The 22,259-nt window shown below is 35.4% G+C and overlaps 1 protein-coding gene across 1 annotated transcript in view; it reads right to left on the bottom strand.

Moving 5' to 3' along the window:
- The window catches only part of LOC145671389 (alpha-amylase-like), a 72,851-nt gene that overhangs the window by 6,122 nt on the left and 44,470 nt on the right, over positions 1 to 22,259 (bottom strand). The window contains exons 8-10 of the mRNA XM_081740492.1: positions 16,394 to 16,610; positions 10,327 to 10,442; positions 3,428 to 3,583 (exon numbers count right to left, since the gene is read on the bottom strand). Of these exons, the coding sequence (XP_081596618.1) occupies positions 3,428 to 3,583; positions 10,327 to 10,442; positions 16,394 to 16,610 (489 nt within the window). The remainder of the gene's footprint in view (positions 1 to 3,427; positions 3,584 to 10,326; positions 10,443 to 16,393; positions 16,611 to 22,259) is intronic.

Genomic DNA, 22,259 nt, shown 5'->3' with positions numbered 1-22,259 from the left:
CTCTATGGAATTCATAAGTAATGTATAAGACAATTATTTTTTTTTAAATAAAAGTCTCGAGCGGTGCGCCAGAATTAAACATGCACGATCTGATTATATAAATTTGATGCTCTGTCAAAGAAATACTTTTGAATAACCGACAGTCTAAGGTGGGAAAAGTGGAAGAGGTTATTTAGTGCTACACGGAGAGTAATATGAAGAGATAATACTTGGAGTAAGGCTTCAAACCTTGTTTCCGTTGATTATCTTATGTAGAAAATTTAGGTCAGTGACATTTCTGTGAGCATTCGCAGTCTGGATATTCAGATAATGCAGGAGATCTTATTTACCCATAGAATGAACAGTGTGAACACAGAAACGTATACTATGGACAGATAGATGTTCCCCCACTCCATATAGGTGAGCAGTAATCGATCTTGAGTGATCCCACTTTTCGTTAATGTGTAGGGCGTTGACGCACATACGTTTTGGCTAATGTTGATAGACCACGTGTTAAAAAAAGCCCGCCATTCCGCCCTAGGTAGCCGCCTAGGTTGTCTACATACCGGCCCTGAAAATACATCTTTAATAACAAAAAGTAAATCATCTAGAATTATGTTTGAAACATGTTTATTTTGAATTGTATCTAATGTTATAGTTAAAATCATCACCAGACATCTATTAATGACATAATTCCTCCGAGCAATTAGTATGGCGCCCTCCCGATATTTGTTCAATCGTTCTTTTCATGGAGCCGTTGCGTGGCTTTTAAGTACCGTGGCTTTCGCCCTGAATGGGTTTCTACTCGTGGTTATTCCTCAAAATTATTCAGTCAAAGGCTGAAGGTGGAAAATTCTTCACTTTACCTGAATCGGGAACAAAGGAGAACAAAACTAAAGATGAGAATTATTTCAATTTACTTTTTCTTACTCAATAAAACGTTGCTCACATTTAAAAGAAAAGTTTATATTGTAACGTTATTTGTTCGTTATCTTCTCTGATTCAAATATATTTTGAATACTTATAAAGTTCACGAGATCACAAATGAATTGCACTACAGTTATGCACTTTTAGATTATATATTTTTCCACATATACCTTATTTGTCACATTAAAATAATATACATCCAATTATAACAATATGGTTCTTTGTTCTATCTCTTTCTACATTACCATATCAACCAGATAAACAAGTTGTCATGGCAACGAAAACAAGAAATATTTTGATATAATCAAGGATCTTATAAAATAGAGGATCTGCTCTTACAACAAAATCTTGAAGCCATACATCACAGTTTCTACACCCCTACTCGGATCGCAATGTTTTGATCGCAATAGGATCGCAATGTTTTGAGCCAATAATCATGGCGGAAACGAAAGTAGCCAATCAGACGATGACAGAAACAAGAGTAGCCAATCAGACGTGCCGATGCTCGGTTGTTTTTTGGCTTCATCGATTTAATAGGATGAAGATACATATGGGCAGATCCTCTATTTATAACATCCTTGGAATAATACAAATATTTAAATTATTTCTTCATGTATTTTCTTCTTCTTCTTAATAGCTTATGCCCTTTAAATAGCACTTTTGCCCGTAAATAGAAACAATATTTAGAAGTACCTACAAAAATATACACTATCGTTGTAATATATTATATTTTAGATAAAGAGCGATCTATATTTTAGATCTTATACTAGAGATGAAAGAAAAATAATTTTTTAACTCTTGTTGGCAATATATAGTTTTATTCCGTGTTGCTGTATAGCATCCCTGCTTGCTTTCTTACTTAACTTTAAACATGATCATAATTAGCGACTTGTTTTGTAAATATTTGAATTAAGTTAAATGATCATGTTTGTCAGTATAGTAAAGAAAATACAACTGTGAGTAGTATGGACGCAAATGTTCATAATTTAGTAGTTCGTAGTTTAACTTCAAACTATGGCTCTGGATTCCTATGAATAGTAATAGTTAATATTTTGTATTAGAAAGTGTATATATTTTATTTACCCGTGATTGATTTTGTGTCCTTGATCAAGAGGGAAAGCCAAGGCGATATTCTTATTATGGAGAAAAGCAACGAAAGTCACCATCAGGGAATCACAATAACGGAGAATAGCCAAGTAACTATCCCTGGAATTGCATAATTACTGCATAGTGCTCTACAAACTTTACCCATTTTTAAATTCGGTTAAAGAGGGACAATTGACCGACAAAGCTGCTCATGAAAAACATTTGTTGAGCGTGTTAAGAAAGTTAAACTATCTAAATCATTAAGAAAATCGTGTTTTTATGAAATATATTATGAACTTTTATGTAGTAAAAATTTTGTTGATGACTTCATTATTTTAGAAGTGATTCAGCTTCGTACATGAACACCTAAAGGACTTTTTCAGGGGAGAGGGGGCAAAAGACTGATACAAAGCGAAGTTACAAATAAACACAAAACTTAATGATCGTGTACATAACACTTCATGTGAAAAAAAAGTATTATTTACGTATATTACATTACATACAGGGTGTTTCAAAATGAATATCGAAGTCTTATGACTTTGTAGTATTTATTACATTTAACGTACAATTATAATGAATACATCCAAATGAAAGAGCAACTCAAACAGTTTTTGCTACAAGAGTTCAATGTGAGCACCATTCGTCACACTTCACACAAACTTTCCGCCGGGATATATAATACAAAACGTATTCAATTTAGAAGAGGCTCGTTGCAACTGTACCATCTCATGGGGATTTTCTGACCTCCAGATTCGAACATTATGAGTGTTCACATTAACCACTTATGTGAAATGTCGATTCATCACTGAAGACGGCACGATGCAGAAAATCCTTATCGCCATGCGCAACATTTCATTTGCAAAGTTGGCACATAAATCGTAGTCTGTCGGTTTCAGAGCTTGTAGTAACTGACGTAGTTGTAGGCGTCTGGACAGAAACGGTTGCAATGTAACTACAGATTCAGTTCTTGCAAAATGTAAAACACAAAAAGCTTTCTGCTCACTAGTCGTCATTTTTGCTACTAGGGTTTTCTAACGGTAGACAGAGGAAACAGTGCATGCGCACGCGTGCGTACAAAACTAATTGAGTTGCTCTTTCATTTAATGTATTGTTTATAATTGTAACTTAATTGTAATAAGTACTACAAAACCTTAAATCTCCGATAATCATTTTGAAACGCCCTGTACTTTATTAATTACAGTAAACATACTGTAATGCTTAAGTATTTTATATAAATATATTAGAACTAGAATGTATGAATAAGTTAATCATTTATGCGTTGACATGTACTACTGAACCCCTATCAAAAATCCAGCAACGGACAATTGTTCCTTCTTGCCCATTCGGAGAGCGGCCATACTTTTCTCATAGTTTAGCTTCTTAAAAATACATAAGGAGAACATTCCTTTCTAAATTAAAACATAAAAACAAATACCTCGGTATGTATGGCTAAGACTCCATCGAAATCAGTTGTAAGGATTTCAATATATGCTTTGCCATCATTTCCAACTTCTACAGATTTTCCAGTACATTGGCCATTCACGTTGTCTCCACTGATGACGTCACAGTAAGTTCCAGCTGGGAGGCAAGTCTATTAAAGAACAAAAGCATTAGAAAATACACACACACACACAAATATAACTTAGGAAGTAAAACCACTGGTCCCTTTTCGTTCCTTAAACGTTTAGCTATTGAAAACTATGAAGTAGGTACTAACACTCATTCTAAAATGATAAAAGATCAAAACAAGCTTTCTTCCCAACACGGTCTGATAAATGTGAATTTTAGTGTTCCTCTTTCCACCATCAACTTCTGCAGATAAAAATATAGAGGGTGTTTCAAAAGTGTGTCACAATATTTTGAGAACGTGTTCCCCACATCAAAATAAGGAAAAAAGTTCAGATGGACTTGTGCTCAAAAGTAGATAGTTTCGGAGTTATAGGGTGCCGAAAACGTGAAAGGAATTTCTGGGCTTTATGAAATTGTGATGTTATTAGAATAACGCTTGTGGGCCCTATGAGATTGTAGTGTTATTACAATCATGCTCGTGGGCTTTATAAGATTGTGGTGTTATTAGAATAACGCTTGTGGGCCTTATGAGATTGTAGTGTTATTACAATCATGCTCGTTGGCTTTATAAGATTGTGGTGTTATTAGAATAACGTTTGTGGGCCTTATGAGATTGTAGTGTTATTACAATCATGCTCGTTGGCTTTATAAGATTGTGGTGTTATTAGAATAACGCTTGTGGGCCCTATGAGATTGTAGTGTTATTACAATCATGCTCGTTGGCTTTATAAGATTGTGGTGTTATTAGAATAACGCTTGTGGGCCTTATGAGATTGTAGTGTTATTACAATCATGCTCGTGGGCTTTATAAGATTGTGGTGTTATTAGAATAACGTTTGTGGGCCTTATGAGATTGTAGTGTTATTACAATCATGCTCGTTGGCTTTATAACATTGTGGTGTTATTAGAATAACGCTTGTGGGCCTTATGAGATTGTAGTGTTATTACAATCATGCTCGTGGGCTTTATAAGATTGTGGTGTTATTAGAATAACGCTTGTGGGCCTTATGAGATTGTAGTGTTATTACAATCATGCTCGTTGGCTTTATAAGATTGTGGTGTTATTAGAATAACGTTTGTGGGCCTTATGAGATTGTAGTGTTATTACAATCATGCTCGTTGGCTTTATAACATTGTGGTGTTATTAGAATAACGCTTGTGGGCCTTATGAGATTGTAGTGTTATTACAATCATGCTCGTTGGCTTTATAAGATTGTGGTGTTATTAGAATAACGTTTGTGGGCCTTATGAGATTGTAGTGTTATTACAATCATGCTCGTTGGCTTTATAAGATTGTGGTGTTATTAGAATAACGTTTGTGGGCCTTATGAGATTGTAGTGTTATTACAATCATGCTCGTTGGCTTTATAAGATTGTGGTGTTATTAGAATAACGTTTGTGGGCCTTATGAGATTCTGATGTTATTAGCTTCACGCAAGTGGGACTTATTGTAATGTTATTAGAATCATGCTCGTGGGCTTTATAAGATTGTGATGTTATTAGAATAACGCTTGTGGGCCTTATGAGATTGTAGTGTTATTACTAGAGACCGGATGTTAGGCAAAATGCCTATTCTTTATTATTATAGATATGGTCAAAAATAACGTTTTAAAGTTTATATGGGGGTTTATAGTTTCGATTTAAGCCAATTTTATTTTGCCTATTTTGCCTATTTCGACCTTTACTGCCTAAATAATTGCTTTAGTGCCTAATATTGCCTATTCTACGAATTTTCTTCAAAATAAGCCTTCATTGGGAAAATATATAATTTATATAACATAAATAATACACACATATTAAGTGTTTGTAAACACAAGCACGTGGTACGTTACGATATATATACATGGTGAACTTCAAAGATGTGCACATACTTCGGGAGGTGATTAGTGATATCAAAAGAAGACAAAATGTCCTCTTGTATTTTGTCGAATTCCGTGTCGTGTATGACTGACAGAGTGTCAATTTGGAATCGAAAATTAAATCCTGACAATTGGAACAGAACCGAAAGATGTGCACATACTTTGAGAGGTGATTCGTGACATGAAAAGAAGACAAAAAGTTCTCTTGAATGTCTCGTATCACCTCCCGAAGTATGTGAACACCTTTATGTCTCGTTTCAATTGCCAGGATTCGGTTTTGGATTCCAAGTTGGCCCCCCTGTCACTCGTACACGACGCGGAATTCGACAACATGCAACAGGACTTTTTGTCTTCTTTTGATGTCATGAATCAGCTCCCGAACTATGTGCACATCTTTCAGGTTCACCCAGTTTGGAATGCATAAAAAAGCTTCGTTTTTATATATACAATAAAAGAAGATATTAACAAACAAGTATGTTTCTATATTCTTTGAACATTATCTACGAGTTGAATCTATTTTTTAATTGTATTGAGTATTTATCTTCATTACTTCGAGTTACATTTTAGTGCCTATTTTACTGCCTATTTTTTAAATTTTTAGTGCCTATTTGCCTGCCTATTTTCCAGGTTTTTAGTGCCTAAACATCCGGTCTCTAGTTATTACAATCATGCTCGTGGGCTTTATGAGATTGTAATGCTATCGGATCTCGCAAGTTGCCCTTATAAGATTCTGATGTTATTAGCTTCACGCAAGTGGGACTTATTGTAATGTTATTAGAATCATGCTCGTGGGCTTTATAAGATTGTGATGTTATTAGAATAACACTTGTGGGCCTTATGAGATTGTAGTGTTATTACAATCATGCTCGTGGGCTTTATAAGATTGTGGTGTTATTAGAATAACGCTTGTGGGCCTTATGAGATTGTAGTGTTATTACAATCATGCTCGTGGGCTTTATGAGATTGTAATGCTATCGGATCTCGCAAGTTGCCCTTATAAGATTCTGATGTTATTAGCTTCACGCAAGTGGGACTTATTGTAATGTTATTAGAATCATGCTCGTGGGCTTTATAAGATTGTGATGTTATTAGAATAACGCTTGTGGGCCTTAGGAGATTGTAGTGTTATTACAATCATGCTCGTGGGCTTTATAAGATTGTAATGCTATCGGATCTCGCAAGTTGCCCTTATAAGATTCTGATGTTATTAGCTTCACGCAAGTGGGACTTATTGTAATGTTATTAGGATCATGCTAAGATTGTAATATTATTAGGATCAACCCGATAGCGGGCCCTCTAATATTCTTATGTTATTAGGATCAAGCTAGTAGGCTTATCTAGATTGTAATTTTAGTACGTACGTCCGTTACTTCAAACGATAACCCTTGAGCAAAAAATTTTTTTAAAAATTCTGGTTTTTGCTATAGACAGGTACAGTCATTATCTGGATCGATTTCGTTGATGGAATCAAATCCTTTAACTTTTTCAGGGTAACGATTACTTTGACAATAGCTATCCATATCCCATACTTCTATGAATGAAGACTTCGCTTGATCCTCTTTACTGCCTTCACGACTTATCTTTCAATGACTGGGGGAAAATTCTCCCCAAAATTCTTGATCAAATTTAGCTGTAACCAGAAGGGTTAATATTAGGAAAGTTTAAAGAAAATACACACCCAAATCAAGTATTTTTTCTTTTTCTGAGGAAATATTAATGGAAAAGTCTTGTCACATTAGGTACATGTGCAAACTTATAACATTACACAAATTTTACTTATGTCCTCTTCCCCTCACATGTGCCTAGTTTAACCAATGCGAGGCAAGGTGTCTCACAAGGGAACACCTTATATTGATAGTAGCATTGTCCAATCAAACAATGTGCAATCGATAGAGGAGTGATGAAAATTGAGAAATCCAAAGTTTTACGAGCCGGCACCCCAAAACAGAGAAGATACAGAGGAAAGAAAAATCTAGAATCATGTGAAGATAGCAATGCAAAACATACACCAGGGGCGTATCCAGGGGGGGCAATCGGGGCGATGCCCCCCAGAAGAGGAATCTCTTATTTTATATATATAAATAAAACCCATCCCAAAGTTTGGAGTCCTTAAAAGTAGCAGTATGATAACCCACCGCCCCCCCCCAGAAGTCGGTCCTGGATCCGCCCCTGACATACACTGACACAGAAAGAACTTCAAAATGATTAAAGTAATCAAAATGATATTTACACAACAGTATAGTAAGCAAGCATTGTACCAACAGACATGCTCAATAACATCATATGTAAAGCAGTGTTGTCAACTGAACACAAATGAAGTTTTTTAAATGGCCCGGAACACAAATTGTAACATCTAGAAACTCTAATTAGGAGTAGAACCATTCCTGTGAAGTCCTGAAGTACAGTGTTGCCAACGTTTGAAGATAGGCCTATATGAATTCCTATATGAATATCGGATGTAGAAGAGAACATACAGTACACGATTCTAACTAGTTAAAACCAAAATTTGAGACCAGAAACAATAATAAAATTACTGAAGCACGAAAATAAGGACGAAGCACAGTTTCAAAGCAGGTTTGCCCAAGTTGAAAATCAGAATAGTATCAAACACAACACACAAAACTGAAATTATGCATGCTCTTGGATTGACAATTGACTAGCAGGCTCACGTTTCTGATGCACATAATATTGTGTCACCTCACAGTTTATTGGTAGTTAATTTTTCAGTGTTGCTATTGATAAAGCGCTCCGAAGTGTTTTGGTAATGTATGTACTCTTCTACATCCGAAATCCATATAGGAATTCATATAGGCCTATCTTCAAACGTTGGTCATTTAACAAAACTTCATTTTGTGCTCAGTTGTCAACACTGCATTACATATGATGTTATTGAGCATGTCTGTGGGTACAATGTTTGCTTACTATACTGTTGTGTAAATATCATTTTGAAGTTATTTCTATGTCAGTGTATCTTTTGCATTGCTATCTTCACATGATTCTAGATTCTTCTTTCCTCTGTATCTCCTGTGTTTTGGGGTGCCGGCCCGTAAAACTTTGGATTTCTCACTTTTCTTCACTTCTCTATCGATTGTGCATTGTTTGATTTGGCAACGCTCCTATCAGTATAAGATGTTCCCTTGTCAATGCTGGAGCGCTAAACTCTGATGCGAGCAGCCTTGGTTCTATGCAGGCGCGCACCCAGAAATGTTTGTGTGGTGAGGGCTCAATACCACAAGCCAAGACGTCTATATAATATTAAATCGGTATATTTCTTCATCCGAAAGAAATAATAAGTAATTGTACAATACTTTCTCTTGTATTTTCAGGAAAAAAATGATAAAAGCAGATTGCTGTTATAAGAGAAAGAGTGCAAATGAAGTGGAACATCAAATTGTCATGCTACACCAATCATTAAACAAGGATAGTTTTATTAAGAAAGTGTACAAATGTGCCTTGAGTCAGGAAGATTCGGGGGGGGGGGGGAGGGTCTGGATCCAATGGACCCTGTGGCTATTCTCCTGGTTCTATCCCAGGCCATATGAAATTTGTGGTGCACAACAACGCTGTGCAATGTTTCTCTTGGGGTTTCTCATGTTTCTTCCCGCATTGTCATCCTACCAATTCTTACATAATGATTTACTTTCATTAATCATAATTATCTTTTGGGTGGCTCAATGGTAGAGCACTTACCTCTGGTGTGTGGGGTCCCTGGTTAGATCCGCGACCAAATAAGATTGTGGTGGACAGCATCGTGTCCGTGGGTTTTCTCATGTACTCTCATTTCCTCCCACTTTCTCAATCCACCAATTCTTCCATTATCATTCACTTGCGTTAATCATCGTCTCCCTTTGCTTTAAGGGCATAATCGTGTGAGGTTAAACTGAAATATTTTATTTCAGTTTTTCACAGTCATATTTTATTTCAGTTTTTCACAGCCATATTTTATTTCAGTTTTTCACAGTCATATTTTATTTCAGTTTTTCAGTCATATTTTGTTTCAGTTTTTCACAGCCATATTTTATTTCAGTTTTTCACAGTCATATTTTATTTCAGTTTTTCACAGCCATATTTTATTTCAGTTTTTCACAGTCATATTTTATTTCAGTTTTTCAGTCATATTTTATTTCAGTTTTTCACAGCCATATTTTATTTCAGTTTTTCACAGTTATATTTTATTTCAGTTTTTCACAGTCATATTTTATTTCAGTCTTCACAATCATATTTTATTTCAGTTTTTCACAGTCATATTTTAATCTTATAGCGATTAACTGTAGGACGTTGAGTTAAAGGTTTAATCGTTGTTTCAAAGCCAAGTAATGTGCTTTTATATTAAAACAGGAGTAAACTGCATTTTAAGATTCATGAGAATTTGAAATTTTCCGAATAATGGACGGACGGATAGCCAGAAATATATATATATATATATATATATATATATATATATATATATATATATATATATATATATATATATATATATATATATAATAGACTTTTTGGTCGAAATGTAATTAGACCCACAAATTATTTAGGAAAGACATTTCAAGTTAATACAATACCCAATATGATTTAGGATGATAATTTAGGTCAAAAGGATTCAAATTTTGAAACTTTGCTAATTTTATATCCACAAAAGAAAACAATATTAACTACTAGAACTTACAGTTGTATCTTTGGAACTCAGAGAATACTTACTAGTTTTTTTTTTCACAATTCCTAAATTTAAGGAGTGGTCCTCTGTACCCCTAACAAAATTTAAGAGGGGAACATCAATTTATGCATATCTTATGAAAGGGAATGAACCCATAGTTTCGGCTAAACGCAACCATTTTTTTATTTCCCAAGAGAGACATACTACTCTTCTATAATTTGTTCGATTTTTTGTTTGTTTGTTTGCCTTTCTTACCTGTAGAGTTTGCTTCAAATCATAACTGTCGTCGTTGATCGCAATGAAACCACTTCCCCCGCGACAGAAGGCAATCTGATAGTTGTCATTCGACCAGAAATCGTTCACTCCAGTTCCTGGGAAACCAACAGAAACAATTAAATCATTCCAAATATGTTTTCGTTTTCTTTTTTTTTTTATTTATGAGATTTCTTCATTTGTTTAAATTTCAATTTACGATCAAGCTTGGTTCACATATAAATACCACCTAACTTAGTATATTTAAAATGAGAGAAGGGTTTTGTTTAAAATGTAAAGTTAACATACCACATTGAAATCCAAGGACATGCATCTTAAATTTCTTATGCGATCATGAATATCCCAGCACGGTTGAAAAACAGACATTAGATTGTATAATATTGATTATAGAAACGATAGGCACATAGGTACTGCAGCATCTAATTTAATAAGAGGGAAACTTCCCACAGTGCACGAAGATGTTCCTTTGATGTCTAAGCGGCGACGTTAGGTTTCGGAATAACGGAATGTCCAGAAGATTTTCCACTTAAACCAGTTGATTTCCTTGGACGTCTTGAGGAAAGCTCGATTATTTCCCGAACACGGAATTTCCTGAGGGACTCCTATGGGACATTCCTGACCAATCTGCATGATAAAGACAAAACGACTTTTATTCATCCAAATATTGTCCCGTGCAGTGGCGTAAGAGGTCGCATCAATGGGGTTCTTGTGGAAGAACTCAATCTTATATCCTATCTGGACATGTATGATATTTGTACATACATCTTAATACAGTAAGTGCTTATTTTTCCGTAATATGTTGCTCAAGGGAAGAGTTCAATCCCGAAACCTCCTCCTTGCGTACGCCACTAATCCCTGATAGACATATCCGAATGAAATCCAGGTAAAATTCGGGGATATTTCAATTATTCTTATTTTATCCAGCAATTGTGAATGTACTGGGACAGGAATGATATCTGTGGGAAGGCCAAACGATGCCCCGTTGTCATATTGTGCTTTGTGGATTTTCATTAGACTTCCAAACTATACTTTCCATACGTGTTAGAATTCCTTTAGAATGCTTTGAGGGCTCCCTTGTGGCTAAGCGGTTATCGTACGTGCTTTTGGATTTCGATTCCCGATGGGAGCTCATGCGGTTTGGATTCCACGTTAAACTGTAAACGCGAATAGCAAGATGAAGGACTGTATCCAGCTGACGAAGAACAGATGGACGAGCGGGGGAGTAAACCACACAACATAATCCACTTTAGAACGGATCAGGGTACGGTATACATGTAGGAGTACTGTACGATCAGCACCCCAAGAGCGATGAGAAAGGACTCTCAAAAAATTTGATCGCTCTCAAGCAAGTATATTTCAGATCGAGCACATGTTCACACCAACGTAGTTTACAGTCGAATTGTACCCCAAGATTTACCAGCTTTTCAAAAATCTTGGAGACACAGCTAGTAAGGGCAATAGGCCTATAGCTCTGCCGTGTCGTGACAAAACGCTGTAACTTTGGCGGAGAAGTTTTGCGAAAATGAGCCGTAAAGTTTTCATCCGAAAATGTGATCTGTATTGTGTAGAACCAGTGTAACTAGGCAATAATGGTCAACCAATCAATTTTCACCAAATTTAATCACACAACATGCATTTACGTAACATTACATGTAACCACGTGTTTCCAAAGTCAACATACACTGGTTCTACACGATACAGATCACATTTTCGGGTGAAAACTTTACGGCTCATTTTCGCAAAACTTCTCCGCCAAAGTTACAGCGTTTTGTCACGACACGGCAGAGCTGGAACTGCAAGTTGAAATTATACCTGGTTTTAAAATTGGAAGGATATGAGCTTCTCGCCGAACTACCGGAAAGTAGCCAGCAAGAAAGATATTATTAAACAGAATCTGTAAAGAAGTTTTCCCATGAAGGGGCTGATGGCGTAACATAGCATAATAAATGTTATCAGGACCTGGAGCAGTATCCTTTGTAGTGGATAGCACATAGTTCTGCAGCTGTAAAAGGTGAATTATGTGGTTCCACATGCCTAGTGTTAAACGATGAACGTGTACGTTCAACATGTTGTTTATACCGATTGAAGTCAACAGAGTAGTGGGTAGAGCTAGATATGGAGGCGAAACCAATACTAATACATTCGCTATTTGCTTCTGATCAGTGACCAACACGTCATCCACGTGAATGGCTGGGATAGACCGAGGTTCATCAGAACCCTGCTAATGACGGATTTTCGACTAAACAGCAGTCATGGAACTAGACGTGGTTAATGTAGAGACATAGTCTCACCAACGCCGACGTTTTGCCAGTTTAACCAAGTAACGGGCCCGAGCACGAAGCTTACAAAAATGCGCTAAATTATCGGCTGTTGGAAAACGTGTAAATCGGCGAAGTGCACAACACCGAGCAAGAAGAGCATAAAAGATTTCGGACCACCAAAGAACTCTGCGAGAACCTAAGCCTCCGGAACAGGGAACAGAAGAATTAGCAGCTGTGAGAATACTTTGGGCCAATAATATGTCCCAGTATGGATTGCTATACATAAAATTACATCCGCTTAGAGTTTCGTTTAAATCTGATAACTTTCATGAAATTACCACTCCAAAATTCCTATTATGTATGTTTAGTGCTAGCAGAAGTGCCGGCCTCGTTCACGAATAAAAAAATTACGCACATTATTTGAAAATAAAGAATTGAGTAGAATAAGCAATGACAAGCAATGCCTTATGCGTTGCTTCTTTTAAGTCCTACGACGTCTGGCATGCGCGCTTTTTACTTAACTTAGGATTAAATGTTATGGTGACTATTACAAGAAGGACGAGGTCGAGGTCCTTTGAGGCCTAGCGTGGCAAAGGAAGTATTCTACTTTCTAATCCGTTCGGAAGTCTCCAAATTCGTAAAGCTTAACCAATTAATATTTGTGAAGTAAACACCAATTTTCAAGGAGTTTGGTTTACCGAAATCCCTTTAGATATTTACCATGTGTGTCCGTCCAGGATTCAAAGAAAAAATTCTCAAGAACTGTTTGATGGATCGCCATCAATTTTTGGCCAGGATGTGCAGAATCAGAAGTTAGGATCCAGATTCGCTGATGGAGGTGATATTGGCACAGGAAACCATGTTCTAATGTTGATGATTAGAGGTAAAAATGTAATAGATAGCTAGAAGTTGTTCCTTGCAATCAATTAAACGTCCCACAAATACATCTTATTTCCATCCTTATCTCTCTACTGGAACCGAAAATGGTAGAAATCCACTACAACTTCCAGGATTAGAATTAGGATTAGGAATTAGATTTCTAGGCTTTCAGCATCTATGGCCATTTTAGCCCGTCACTAGGATTAGGATTAGGAATTAGATTCCTGGGCTTTCAGCATCTATGGCCATTTTAGCCCGTCACTAGGATTAGGATTAGGAATTAGATTCCTGGGCTTTCAGCATCTATGGCCATGTTAGCCCGTCACTAGGATTAGGATTAGAAATTAGATTTCTGGGCTTTCAGCATCTATGGCCATGTTAACCCGTCACTACTAGGATTATGATTAGGAATTAGATTTCTGACCTTTTGGCATCTATGGCTATTTTAGCCCGTCACTAGGATTAGGATTAGAAATTAGATTTCTGGGCTTTCAGCATCTATGGCCATGTTAACCCGTCACTACTAGGATTAGGATTAGGAATTAGATTTCTGGGCTTTTGGCATCTATGGCCACTTTAGCCCGTCACTAAGATTAGGATTAGAAATTAGATTTCTGGGCTTTCAGCATCTATGGCCATTTTAGCCCGTCACTAGGATTAGGATTAGAAATTAGATTTCTGGGAGTTCAGCATCTTTGGCCATGTATGAGCCCGTCATGTATGAGCGTCCCTCTGTGATCACACTATCCGAGGAAAGGGGAGGAAAGAAGCCGCCTTTAACCTGTATGGTAAGAAAAATTCTCAAAAATTCCCGACATTTGCCTGGTGTGAATGAGGAAAGTCTATGAAAATCTCACTCGGTTTGGTTGACCTGAAAACGCTCTTACACGTTCTTGACCGAGTGTCCCCACTGGGAATCGAATTCAGGACCGCTTGACTACAATTTCCAGTTTCAATATTGATCTACGTAGATTAGAAACAATAAGATATATAGAGGAACGGATTATTATTTTTTTTTAAATAATCGATTTAACATTCTGAGGATGATTATCACCTTCTCTCTTAACTCACTATTAAAATCGGAAGTGGTATACAGTAGATCACCCAATTCCGGTTTCAACTTTGATTGCTATACAGTAAAAACCGTAATAGATAGCGAGAAGTGGTTTTCTGCCATCAATTAACGGTCTCAAGAATATATTCAATTTTTACTTTGATCTTTCTACTGAAACTAAAAGTAGTGGAAATCTACTACCAGTTACGATTCAATGAGAATTGTGAAAATATCATATCTAACTAACTAACTAACTCTATGGCCTATGGAACCCGGAGGTTCAGTGCCGCGTTCACAAAAGCTCTCCACTGACTTCTATCCTTAGCTAATTGGATCCAGTTTCTACTTTGTATTCCTATCTCTGCGAGATCCATCTTAATATTATCCTCCCATCTGGGTCTAGGTCTTCCCAATGGTCGTTTTCCTATGGGTCTACCAGTCAAGACTTTGAAAGCGTTTCTACTTTCTTCCATTCTAGCTACATGACCTGCCCACCTAAGCCTCCTAGACTTGACGACCCTAACAATGTTGGGTAAACCGTATAAACTATGTAGTTCCTCGTTATGAAGCTTGAAAATATCATATAATACAAACCAAACTCCTTTACGTGGTGTACACGTGATGAAGCTACTTATTTCTATTAAACTAATGTGTGGTTGTTTTGTACTGGAAACGAATTTTGAACGGACGCCTAGCATAATTAGCAATTTATAGGAGACGATTTGATGCATGTTTAACTAATCATTTTGAATGTTACTACATCTTGCTTCTTACGCTGGAGTTTGTTCTCTTAACTGATATACCACTCCTTCATAGATATTTAACTTCCTAATTGCCTTACGATGCTGAGTTAACAACAGGAAATCTGCGCCCCTATCAGAAATCCTCACATCTACGTACAGTCCAATACAACCTCGTTCATCCGGACTAACTGGGACCAAAGGCAATCCGGAAAATCGGCAATCTGGATGATCCAAGTAACCTGGGTAATAATCAAAACAAATTCTTAAATAAGCAGACTTGCCATTTATTACGACAAATTTTCACATCATTTCTTAACAAAGAATTGGGTCCACTATCTTCTCTTTCAAACTCGTGTGGCATTTGAATGAAACACGTCACGCAAACGCTTTATCATTAAGGTTGGTGTAAACGAATAAGTTTTGCCCATAGATGTCACTACAATCTTTGTATTTCTCTCATGTATTTTATACCTTTCACAAAAATTTACAATTTCTCTTTCAAGTTTCAACCTAGAGACTTCAAATTTTTTGAGAAGGAATTGCATAAAGTATCGAAGACAACAATCCGTACCGATTTTTTAATTTTGAATTTTGTTCATTGTTGAAATAATTGCATTGTTAACGGTTTGGATATCCATTTCAACAGTCAAGCCACTTTAACAATGAAGAAAATTCTAAGTAAAAAGTCAGGACGGATTGTTGCCTTCGAAAAGTTATGAAGTTCCTTCTCTAAACATTTGAAGTCTGTAGGTTGAAATATGTAAGAGAAATTATGAATTTTCGTGAAAGGTAAAAAATAGATCAGAGAGACACGACAACTGTAGTGACATCTATCGGCAAAACTTGTCTCTTTAAACCAACCTTAATAGTTCAGCTGGAGTCATGTCGGACTGACGCTCCCAGTACGGCATAATGTCTGTCAGCTGGTACGCATCATCTGGATGTATCGACAGCTGTTTTCTGAAATGTCTACAAATCTCAACCGGATTGTCCAGCAATCCAGATCAACAAGGGCCAGATAAACGAGGTTGTACTGTATTTTGCTTTAACAATTTCTAACATTAGTTATTTTTAAAAGTCAATTAATTTGAACATGTAATCTGTGTGTTCACCTTGAACAACGTTTCTGAATTTGACCATGTTGAAGATCTCTCTCCATCGATGCTCGCAAACCCATCCGTTACCACATGTCATATCGTCGTTTATAATAACAGGAAGAGTGTTGGCATTGGAATCAGCTGGAGGACTGGAATTAGGATCATCAAACGCAAAGCTTGACATCACTCGAGGGAATCCATATGGCCACGCCAACATAAATGCCACAGCCATCTGAAACAAAAACACTAAATCAATAATAATAATAACAATAATAATAATAATCAATATCTCAACTACAGTCATGACTTCCAAATTGGTGATAGGGAGATGGAATTCCCTACCACTGGACTTTTGAAAAGAGTTTATTTCTTCGACTGATTTGCTTTCAATTTCAGTTTAGATCTCTTGCCGCCAGCAAGGCTATGTGATACGTGGACCTACAGTTTAAGACCGTGACATACTAAAAATAATACAAAATTTACCATTTTCTTTTACTTGCTTTTCTTAAGTGGAAGGAGATAATGAAATGCAACTTAACACAATAATAGATAATGTTATTTTACGACAGAAAATATGAACCTGAAGAATTTTCAGTGTTGCCAGAATAACATCTTCCCCAAAATCTAAGTTAAGGCAGCGACTAGAGCGACGAAGTCAACTGCATTTGATTATGTATCATGTTTTGTTGGTGAACTGCTTTTTAAATAAAAGCTGTATTTAGTTTGTAATAAACAAAATAGTTCTAACATACAGTTATTACAATTAATTAATAATGTTACTTCAAAAATACTTGGTAGGATTCCAAGACAACATGACATGTAATCAAATGCAGTTGAATTCATTCCTCTAGTCGCTGCCTTAATTCAGATTTTGAGGGAGATGTTGTTCTGGCAACACTGTCATTTCTATGGATGTCTACGCTGAATATTCTTCAGGTTCATATTTTCTGTTGTAGAATAACATTATCTATTATTGTGTTAAGTTGCATTTCGTTATCTCCTTTCACTTACGAAAAACAAGCAAAAGAAAAATGGTAAATTTCGTATTATTTTTATTTAGTATGTCAGGCTCTTAACGTGGAATCCGAATCCAGATGAGCTCCCTCGCGCCGAAAGACCTGTCTAAGCTATAGATCCACGAACGTACATGTCATAACAGATTTAGATACTCGTACACTATAGTATATAGTTGTACTTAAATGCAATGTGCGTAAATACTTGTTTTACATGTGCACAAAAGTTGATGTATGTTCTCGATAGTCTTTGTTCCCCCTCTTATATCTATGTCTTTTGCCCTTCCCTGGGAGAAAGCCTACGGGCGTTCCTCTGTCAGTGTCTATGCTAATCTAATTCAGCCATATGATTAATGTTTTACTTGATAAATATGTCCATAGATGAGATATGTCATATCATTCGATTAGAGATGGCCAAAGCTTTCCGGAATCGGAAATTTCACATTTTTTTCTGAATTCCGGAATTTTTCTGAAAACAGGAATTGTCTAAACTTCGGAATTTTTCCAAAATCCGAATTTTTTCTGAATTCAGGAATTGTTTAGATTCCAGAACTTTTCCGAATTTCGGTATTTTTCAGAATTCTAGAATTTTCAAAATTCCGAAAATTTTCCAAAATACGGATTTTTTTCCGAAATCCGGATTCCGGACAGTAAACATTCCGGAATTAGCCATCCCTACATTTGATTGATCACATTGAGCTGAAGAGGACGAGTATAAATTCTTATGTGTAATTTTCGAGAAAATGGAGACCAACATTTTTGGTACACATAAAATTGTTCCTGTACAATAACGATTTAACCTATTAACATCAAACTAATAGTTAAGTATTCATTCATCAAGCTTTTCATTGCGGCAACAGCAAGATTACAGTGTACAGTTTGGGTAATAGGACATAGCTAAAAATTATGGTTAATTCAGTGGCAGCTCTAGAGTCCTGTAAGAGGGATGCCACATCCGCAGTGGTAGTGAAATCAAATTTCCCTTTTCTCCCCGTAACACTTCCGTCTTTGGTGTCTCTTAGTGATATTTCACTTTGAAGACATTCTCTAAACTCTGACGTGAAGTACAAGTATCACAAAGAAAAACAACGAATTTCGCATTGGATAGTCGTAGGACAAGTTAAAATGATGGAGTCGATTCCAGAAATTTGTTCTGTGAAATCTATGTTACTGTGAGACATGCACTTCTAAAGATTCTCTTTCTAAATTTAGTTTCCACGCATTTTTTCCACTTTCTACCGCTAAGAGTCAGCACGGAACACACTACAAAGGTTTGGCAGAAAATGAACTATCGGCTTGATATGTGTCGTGTTACGCGGGGTGCTCAACGAGAATACTTGTGATATTTTTGAAGAAAAGTTTTAGAGTTTATCATTGTTTAGCACATATCTCACAATAACACATGTTTATTATATTTCACAGAATAAATTTCTGAAATCGGGTTCATCATTTTGACTTGCCCTGTATATTCAGCATATATATCTTAACACATCACTCTACAGAAAAAATTGAAGCTATTCAATAAGTGGAAAGCAATTGAGGTTTGAATTCTTTAATCGATTCTGTAAAAGTGATCGGGTACATAACCGTTAACATACATACAGTACTTATTAATTTGAAACGGATATTGAACAAGAATTTTAAGAATAATCAAAAAAAAAAAGAATCAAAGTATAGAGATCTTGGCTATGAATTTTAAGAATGATCCCTAAAAATGGATCAAAATATAGCGATCTTAGCTATGAATTTTAAGAATGATCCCAAAAATGGACCAAAATTTAGAGATCTTGGCTATGAATTTTAAGAATGATCCCAAAATATGGATCAAAATATAGAGATCTTGGCTAAGAATTTTAAGAATGATAAAAAATGAGATGTTGGCTATGAATTTTTTAATATGATCCCAAAAAATGGATCAAAATATAGAGATCTTGGCTATTAATTTAAAAAATGATCAAAAATGGATCAAAATGTAGAGATCTTGGCTGTGAATTTTAAGAATAATCCCAAAAATGGATCAAAATATAAAGATCTTGGCTATGAATTTTAAGAATGATCCCAAAAAATGGATCAAAATATAGAGATCTTGGCTAAGATTTTAAAGAATGATCCCAAAAATGGATCAAAATATAGAGATCTTGGCTATGAAATTTAAGAATGATAACAGAAAATGGATCGAAATATAGAGATCTTGGCTATGAATTTTAAGAATGATCCCAAAAAATGGATCAAAATATAGAGATCTTGGCTAAGAATTTTAAGAATGATCCCAAAAATGGATCAAAATATAGAGATCTTGGCTATGAATTTTAAGAATGATCACCAAAAAATGGATTAAAATATAGAGATCTTGGCTATGAATTTTAAGGATGATCCCAAAAAATAGATCAAAATATAGAGATCTTGGCTAAGAAGTTTAAGAATGATCACAAAAAATGGATCAAAATATAGAGATCTTGGCTAAGAATTTTAAGAATAATCCCAAAAAATGGATCAAAATATAGAGATCTTGGCTAAGAATTTTAAGAATGATCCCAAAAAATGGATCAAAATATAGAGATCTTGGCTATGAATTTTAAGAATGATCCCAGAAAATGGATCAAAATATAGAGATTTTGGCTAAGAATTTTAAGAATGATCCCAAAAATGGAACAAAATATAGAAATCTTGGCTAAGAATTTTAAGGATGATCACAAAAAATGGATCAAAATATAGAAATCCTGGCTAAGATTTTTAAGAATGATCCCAGAAAATAGATCAAAATATAAAGATCTTGGCTAAGAATTTTAAGAATGATCCCAAAAAATGGATTAAAATATAGAGATCTTGGCTATGAATTGTTAGAATGATCCCAAAAAATGGATCAAAATATAAAGATCTTGGCTAAGAATTTTAAGAATGATCAAAAATGCATAAAAAGATTGCGATCTTGGCCAGGAATCAGTTTCTGGATAAGGGACCACAAAATTTTTGAACGGTCTCTAAATCGACTTTACATTTTCTTTTCTTTTTTTTTTTTGGGGGGGGACTTATTTGGGACTTTTTTGTAATAACTTATTTATTTTGTTATAATTTATGTAAGTTTTATAAAATAAATACAAACATTATTTAAAAAGTAGTAAACAGGAAACATACACAGCATGATAAGTCATCATTTACCGTTGAGTTCATTTTTCTAGTCGGTGCCTTAACCTAAATTTTCGAGTAATTCAAATTCTGATCACACTGTAATTTCTATGGATGGCAACACAGAAAATTCTTCCGATTCGTATTTTCTAGTGTAGAATAACATTATCTATTATTGTGGTAAGTTACAGTTAATTACCTGTTTCCACTTACGATAAACGGGCAAAAGAAAAATTATTAGTTTTTCAAAAATATTTAGTAGTCTACCCCCTTAATAAGGGGAACTCATAGGGAGATACTCTGTTTCACAACCGTGAAGAAATTATAGCAGGCTACGCAAAACATGTAAAACATGCTTGTAATGATTCATGTTTCTGGTCTAATTTTCTTTACTACTTTCTAAAACACTAAATTACTGTTGTACAGCATTCAGTAATAAGAGTGATCGCCAAACTGTCAATCGCGAGCTACTAAATAGTAGCTCACGAGGACATACACATTTGCTAACTTGGATAGTTTGATTTGATATTTACTAGAAATGTAAATTTATATGCAGTAAACAAATGTAATATTTTTTTAAATAAAAACTTGGAAGTTCTTTTGGTTGGTAGCTCACAGTAGGATTTAAAAACGGCGGTAGCTCAGGAGGTTCATAATATTGGTGACCACTGGTTAGTAATATAAACTGCGTCAAAAATAAACATTTACAACAGTGTTAATTTAATATATATATATATATATATATATATATATATATATATATACAGAGCGTTCAAAAAGTCTCTATACACCTGAATTGTTACATATTCAAAGGAACGAGAAAATTATTTTACTTAAAATTTATTATATTTTATGGCATAATAGCACTATGTATAGGGCGTAGCATATACATACACATTTTAGCACACATTTTCACAGCAAATGTTGGAAATGTCCCCCATGAGCCTCCAAACATGCCTACCTTGCATTGCATCCGATATGTGTAGCATTTTTTCTTCGTCAAGCACTTCGATCATAGTCCATTACCGTTCCAATGTCTCCAAATCTATCGATCAGTGCCCTTACAGTGTGACGATTAGGAACAGGTGTATCCGGAAGCCTAGCTGCAAACTTATCTTTGGCTGTCTGTTTGTACTCACCTTGTTCACGGAACACATGTTCAACCAGGAATATTCGTTGTTCCAAAGTTAATACCATTGTTTCAGAGACCGCTAACTAGATGCAACAATCACTTCAACGTCACTTTGCCGACTGGAATATAAAGGAACTTCACGCAAGGCGATAATATATCAGTGACTATAATAATATAGCAAATTTTATTTCATGTGACTTTGAATGCGACTTTGACTTGCCATGATTCAGGTGTATAGAGACTTTTTGAACGCTCTGTATATATATATATATATATATATATATATATATATAGATAGATAGATAGATAGATAGATATAGATATATATAGATATATATTACAGTTTTATCTAGAACTAAGGAAATAGATGTCCTGAAACAGGAATGTGTTTATTTTAAGCATAACATCCCTTTTACCTTTTTCTTCTAAATAAAGTTAATACAGTGAAACCTCCCTTAACGGACACCTTTATAATACGAACATTTTTTTTGTCCGGGCAAAAATATATATGTTCTTTTACATGACAAAACCCTCCCTTTTACGGACACTCTCAGATACGGACGCGGACAGCCCTTTTCCTACCTAACGTTTGAATAACCTCTTCAGAACA

Source organism: Thermobia domestica, chromosome 15 (assembly GCF_964235325.1).
Source record: "Thermobia domestica chromosome 15, izTheDome1.hap1.1, whole genome shotgun sequence".
Lineage (NCBI taxonomy): Eukaryota > Metazoa > Arthropoda > Insecta > Zygentoma > Lepismatidae > Thermobia > Thermobia domestica.
This window is presented reverse-complemented; position numbering and strand designations above follow the sequence as displayed.